This window comes from Phaenicophaeus curvirostris, chromosome 2 (genome assembly GCF_032191515.1).
Source record: "Phaenicophaeus curvirostris isolate KB17595 chromosome 2, BPBGC_Pcur_1.0, whole genome shotgun sequence".
Taxonomy (NCBI): Eukaryota; Metazoa; Chordata; class Aves; order Cuculiformes; family Cuculidae; genus Phaenicophaeus; species Phaenicophaeus curvirostris.
In genome coordinates, this window is record NC_091393.1 from 52,201,074 (window position 1) to 52,207,698 (window position 6,625).

At 45.1% G+C, this 6,625-nt stretch overlaps 1 protein-coding gene across 2 annotated transcripts in view; it reads right to left on the reverse strand.

Moving 5' to 3' along the window:
* SNX9 (sorting nexin 9) overlaps window positions 1-4,883 on the reverse strand; it is a 58,777-nt gene extending 53,894 nt beyond the window's left edge. For both annotated transcript variants that reach the window (XM_069852063.1, XM_069852062.1), the window contains exon 1: window positions 4,743-4,883. In XM_069852063.1, the coding sequence (XP_069708164.1) occupies window positions 4,743-4,754 (12 nt within the window). In that variant the 5' untranslated portion in view covers window positions 4,755-4,883. The remainder of the gene's footprint in view (window positions 1-4,742) is intronic.
* Between the last annotated feature and the right edge of the window lie 1,742 nt (window positions 4,884-6,625).

Consider the following 6,625-nt stretch of genomic DNA (forward strand, 5'->3'; position numbering starts at 1 on the left):
TTTCAAAGCTATGACAATACAGAAGGCAGACTTACAGCGCGCAAAATTTGGATATTTTAGAGGATTTATCACAGAGGGATGCTTCACTTCCCAGCTGCAAATCAGAACAAAGAATTGTTTCTGCCTGATTCATAATGCAAACATACAAACAGCTTCGTGACAGTACAAAGTAAAATTCTTTGGGGGAGCCTTACAAAAGCAACAGAGAATAAAAGAGAAAGATGAAAGGAAAGATACACACTTAGGAAAAAAGAATCTTTATTTGAAGTCATGTGCTGTTATTTTTTCCAACCTGAAATTTTCATATATACTTCATGATCTTCCTTCACCGCAATTAAAAGTACCACGCCAAATTCAACAATACCTCCTTAGTGACTTTCACAAGAGATAATCCATAGAGAAAAGGTAGACAAAAACCCTTGAACATTTTGGTATTTTAGAAGTATTGCTTAGCTATACCTTCTTTTAAGAACAGAATATTCAGTCTAAGCTTTCATCTCAAGGGACTTCTTCCCACAAGAAATGGCCCAGTCCTACAAACAGAACCAGACAAATGAGTTCTTAAAGTAGATAAACCAATGAACAATCTAGAACATAAAGGTGGGGTACAGGTGCCCCTAAGCTTACAAAGAAGAGACTGTTGCTAATGACACTAAGAGGGGCCTAACCATAGGGAACTTATCAAAACCTCTCCTGTGAAACACTAGCTTGTGAAAGTAACGTCACCAACTTAAACAGTGTTACTCTGGTAAATCAGCATTTATCAGCTCCTCATTCCAACTTAAACTTTCAAATTAAAACCCTCATTGCACATTAGCAGCACAGGTTCCAGTCTTGACCATCAGTGTACGTGTAACCTATCAACTTTTCTTAATATCACCACCTTCTTCTGAAATCAGGACTTTGGAAATAGCAAAACAGCCTCTTCAAGAGCAGAACTTGCCTAGGTTTTAAAATAATAACTCCAAAAACAGACTGAAGTAGGGGGCACGTTATTTAAAAGCCAGCACATCACTTCCTGACATTTCTAGCTGTCTCTATTCAATGAAAGTCAAAAACAAAAGAAAGGGCATGAGTAAACCTGGGATTGGCAAACTCTAGTCGGGAAAGCAGAGGAAAGGCCAAAGAAGTCAAGAAGAAACAGATATTAAAATGAGAATCTCATCCTTGGCTTTTGCCAGCAATTAGCATAGAAACTTGCTTACAACATTGCATTTTCCTTGTCACAGAGTTTTGAAAATTTTTTAAGCTTTATTCTTTTAGGGTCAGGCACTTTTTGCCTTCTTTTGCAATGTGCAGTTAACAATAAGGAATTAGTAAGCTCAACTATGTTTCTGAGGGAAGCATCCAAAATAAAGCATCTAGCTTAATGCCTCAGTTCTTAAACACAGATATGAAATTGCCTACCTCTGAAGTCAGGTTCAGCAAGTTAGCAACTCCTAAACCTTTTTTTTTTTGTTTGTTTTGATTTTTGTTTTTTTCATTTGCTTCAAGTTTTAGAGCACACGGACCTTCAGCGAGCCTTTAGAGAATCACAAAATCCGCTGCCAAGTTACAGTAAGAATCTAGCCAACCGAAGAGCTGACATCAGACATCACAGAACCTCCATTTCCTATTTCCATTTCCACCCTTCACCACAAAAGTGTCCCCCTCCCCACTCTGCCACCTCACCCAACCTCCTGCATCAGCACTGAGCAAACTTTCAGCTACCGTACCTTCCTAGAACTGGCCTACAGCCAACCCTGACTTCCAACAAGAGACTACCTACCAAGTTGCCAGTTGACAAATATGGTAGGAAAATATAACTAAAGGCCTTTTTACATGAAAACAGTAGTCCTTTCTCATAAAAGCTTCTATTATTGCAGTGAGAAATCCAGCAAGTTTGAACAATACAGGGAAGAGCCAGCAGATAACATGACTGCAGACCACATCTTCATACCCAAAAACTCTAGGAACTTAATTGCTGTGGTTTACCAGAACAGGAGGCAAGAAAACCAGCCAGGGCCTACGAGTTAGCTGTGGAAGAAATGTGGAAGAAATCCCCATTTTCCTCCCATCCTGCAGGAAACCTAACAGTTTTATACAAGCATTTGAAAATCTTGTAGACATAAGGATAAAATTGGAAACAGAAGCTGGTCAAATTCAGAGTCAAAAATAAAGAAGCAACAACAACAAGAGATATGATAGTTTAAAAAAAGACAGACAGACTGCATTTTCCACCACTGAAAGTATTCAAATCAAGACCAAATTCTTTCCTGCACCTCTCCCTGGAAAGTATATTCTAGTTTAAATGGAAATCAATTCTAGAAGCACTAAAAGCCCATGCAACACAGGCCAGGCCTGTCAGTTGCCTCTACCAGCTATACAGGACTTGACATAAAAGTCTGAGAAATTCACACTCCAGATGACTAATTATAGTTTAGGTTTGTTAACATTTTCACATACAGTACACATACACATACATTGTGTATTTCTTTTAAAAATGCGCTGTTTGGGAAGGAGTGGAAGCAGAAGGCGAGAAGTTTGTTTACAATTTAAAAAACAAAATTTGTTTTCCAAGTGAAATTGTGACTGGTTAGTTGGCCGAGCTCCTAAAAACTGTATCTTGAGCCAGTTACTCTATTACACTGTTTAAAAAATGTATTCTTTACTATAACTGACATTTGCACAAGTTCAACAAATTAAAATCCAAAACAGGGCAATTTGCAGAGATGGACTTATCTCCTGAGTGAAACTCACAAAAAATAAAGTTTCTCTTCAGTACTGCTCTGTTACCAGCACACAAAATATCGAGTCTTTGCTGACTATCACTTCCCAATTTTAACCTTCGAGTTAAAGTAAATTACCATAACTTGCAATGTGCAGAATGAAAAAAAAAAAAATTGTACCACCTGATTTCATGCCAGTTCTGGTTACGAAGTTAGAAATCACACACTCTTCAGTCTCAGGCCATAATAACTCCAAAAAATTATTTCAGGAAAAGCAGAGAGAAAGTTTCCAGATGTATGAACAGAATAGCCTCACGTATTTGGCACAAAATGCAGGATCCCATGAGGATACAGCACCTCAAAGTGAGAAAAGGTAAACGGGTTTTATACATGATCTGCTTGGAATACTGTGTATTATGTAGTTTATTTGTACAAAGAAGTAATTTTCTTTTTCTCACTACCCACAATAGTTGGGTTCATTACGTATTATTCATATGCGCATCCCACAGATCAGCGGAAACCATCAATACTAAAACTGGGCCCATCAGCAATATTTTTAAACCCTCAACAGAACATAAGTGTCATTATCTTAATACTTCTTAAACTGCCTAAGTGACTTTGAAGCCTACACCCAACTTTCCCATGCATCTGAAAAAGTTTACCAAAATATAAGTAACCAGCAACTCACGTGGTTACAGAGACAGCTACTTATATATTGAATTTGACACGCTCAAGATGCAGAATTTCTCCAGTACTGAAAGGCGCAACACAAATAGTGCACTGTATGAGTCCTTTATGAGGACAGGCTGAGAGAGTTGGAATTGTTCAACCTGGAGAAGGCTCCGAGAAGACCTTATAGAGACCTTTCAGTACCTGAAGGGGCTACAGGAAAGATGGGGAGGGACTGTTTACAGAGGTTTGTAGTGATGAGACTAGAGGCAATGGGTATAAACTGAAGAGGTGCAGGTTTAGACTAGACATAGGGAGGAATTTCTTCACCATGAGGGCAGTGAGGCACTGGCCCAGGTTGCCCAGGGAAGCTGTGGCTGCCCCATCCCTGGAGGTGTTCAAGGCCAGGTTGGATGGGGCCTTGGGCAGCCTGGGCTGGTGGGAGGTGTCCCTGCCCAGGGCAGAGGGGTTGGAACTGGATGATCTTTAAGGTCTCTTCCAAACTATTGCATGATTCTGAGAACTGCCGCAGTAAAAGGAACTTTTTATACTGCTGGCCGAGTTCATGGAATCAGGTGACTCAAAGCATTACTACAAATACCAAAAATGCCTTCTCGACAAGTAGACAACTTACAGATGACAGTTTACTGGTGGATGGATTCTGATCAGTGGGAGGTGTCCCTGCCCACGGCAGGGGGGTTGGAACTGGATAATCTACAAGGCCCCTTGCAACCCAAACCACTCTACGACCCTACGTTCACTCACACCCACACAAGCCGAGATGCTTTCGCACCCCAATATAGTAAACAAACATCCCTAATTTAGAAAGAGACCGGTTTCAGGTAGGGGCGGGCTAACTTTCTGACTCGACTGCTGCCTTCACGGCAGATACTGTTGAAGAAACCCAACCAAATCATTTCACTTCCTACTTTTTTTTTGGTTTTGTTTTGTTTTCGGTACAAATCAGACTCTCTGGGGCTCGGAAAACACCCTCACCCCCTGGTCTTCGACTGCTCATAATGGCGGGGGGGGGGGGGAGCCGGGACGCCCCGGCCCCGCAGCCGCGGGGCCGGGGCGTCCCGGCTACCCCCCCCCCGCCGCCCCGGATCCCAGCAGGCGCCCAGGCCTCTTCCCAACTCGGGAGAAGCGGGGCAAGAGCAGCAGAACGCCTTTTCCTCGCTGCATTCCCTGCAGGAGGAGGGCGAGGCAGCAAAAAAGCACCTACCCCCCCTACCACCCCCCAAAACCACGTGGCGGAGACCCCGGCTCCCCCCATACCACGTGACGCGCGGGACCCCCTCAAAACCACGTGACATGGAGACACCCACCCCCTCCCCTCCCGCGAGGCGCCCCGGCGCTGCTCACCTTGGCGGCCATGGCGCTGCGGGGCGGCCGCTCTCCCCTTTTCCCCGCCCGCTCGCTCAGCTCGTTTACGGTGCCGTCCGGCCCCCGCCCGCCCGCTGCCGCCGCCCCCTGCGGGCCGCTGGGCGGCTCCGCAGCCGAGGCGAGGCGAGGGATGGAGCCGCACGGCTCGGCTACCCGCCTACCCCCCTCCCGCCACGCCTCTTCCCCTTCTGTCCCCACCCTCAAGGAGACGCGGGTCGGGACCTGCCCCCTCGGTGGCTTCGTTTTGTAGGTGGTTTGCCTTCGGGTTCCCGTGCTGGGAGCTCCCTGGCTGCCTAGGGGGCAGGGCCCGCAGAAAGACATTGTCCCTGGGTTGCTTTGGAACAGAAATCCAAAGCAACTGTCTAGTGAGCAGAGTTTTTTTTTCCTCGTCCAGGCTGTTCGTAGCCTGTTCCCTCTGCAGCTGTTCGTAGAATCATGGAATCACTAGGTTGGAAAGGACATTACAGATGATCAGCTCCAACCATACCTGTCCACTACTAAATCATGTCCCCAGGCATCTCATCTACCCACCTTTCAAACACCTCCAGGAATGGGGACACAACAACCTCCCTGGGCAGCCTGTGCCAGTGCTTGGTAACCCTTTCCGAAGAAAATTTTCCCGAACGTCCAACCTAAAATTCCTCCAGTGCAGCTTGAGGCCATTCCCCCTTGTCCTATCACCTGTCATTTGGCAAAAAACACCAACACCCACCTTCCTGCAACCTCTTTTCAGACAGTTGCAGAGAGCAATGAGGTCTCCTCTCAGCCTCCTCTTCTCCATGCTAAACAACCCCAATTCCCTCAGTTGCTCCTTGTAAGACTTTTTCTCCAGCCCCTTCACCAGCTTCATTAGCAGGATGTGCTCCCTGACCTCCTGTTTCAGCCGGGCTTTGGGGTACAGCAGTGATTGACAGCAGAGGATAACACCAAGGTCAGGGTCGGTAGCATTCCTGTTGGGTGACCATCTCATAAAAACTGTGGCCCTACCTGATTTCCAGCCTATGGGATGTGAGGTTAAAACGAAAGGAATGGGAAAATCCAGCAGCACTGATCATGCAAGGCACTGCGCTGTCTAAAAACCGCAGCTGTTCACCAGTATAGTGGTTGGCCTGGAATCAGGAAATGTTTCCTTTCTGCAGAAGGAAATATGTGGTGTAATTGTCAGACAACCAAGGAGAGTCCTAAGAGGCAGGTAGATTGTTGGGAAGCTGTTGGGGTTATTTAAATGCGTAAGCACTTGGTAGGGTATAAGTCAAGTGCTCTGGGTGGAGCTTATCTGCTTTAGAACACAGTTGGCTTGTTATTCACTTTGTACTAAAGCCCCAATGTGTGCTGTATTACACATCTCCATGCAGAAAAAAACAGTAACAGAAGAAAATCCCTTACCCAGCACAGAAGTGATTTTTTTTTCCCCCTAATTTTCTCTCTACAGATTTCTATTAAGTCTGTATTTTTGCAGTTAACTTGTTTGCGGGACATTCCCAGGAACTGCTGCAGCAGAGTTCAGGGAGACGAGATCTATTGCAGAGCCTCATCAAATGAAAAGCTCCTGCCAGCAGCACTATGCTATTTATTTAATTAAAGATGGACTCTGATAAAAGGACATGGAGAACATTTGCCAAATAGTGTTCTCTGCTGGGCAAGACTAGAGCCTCAAGATCATGGAAGTGACCTTGGACGGCTTATGCAAGCTTGGTGGGGAATAATAAAGAAAAAATAAAGTTATTCAGATAACCTTCAAGGTGAAAACCATCTAGAGGAAGAACTATGGTTTGCGTTTCTAAGCTGCTGTCCTCAGGAGCCCCTTCAGGTGCTGCACCTTGGATTTCTCCTTGCTGACAGGCTCTCCCTTTGGCATTACC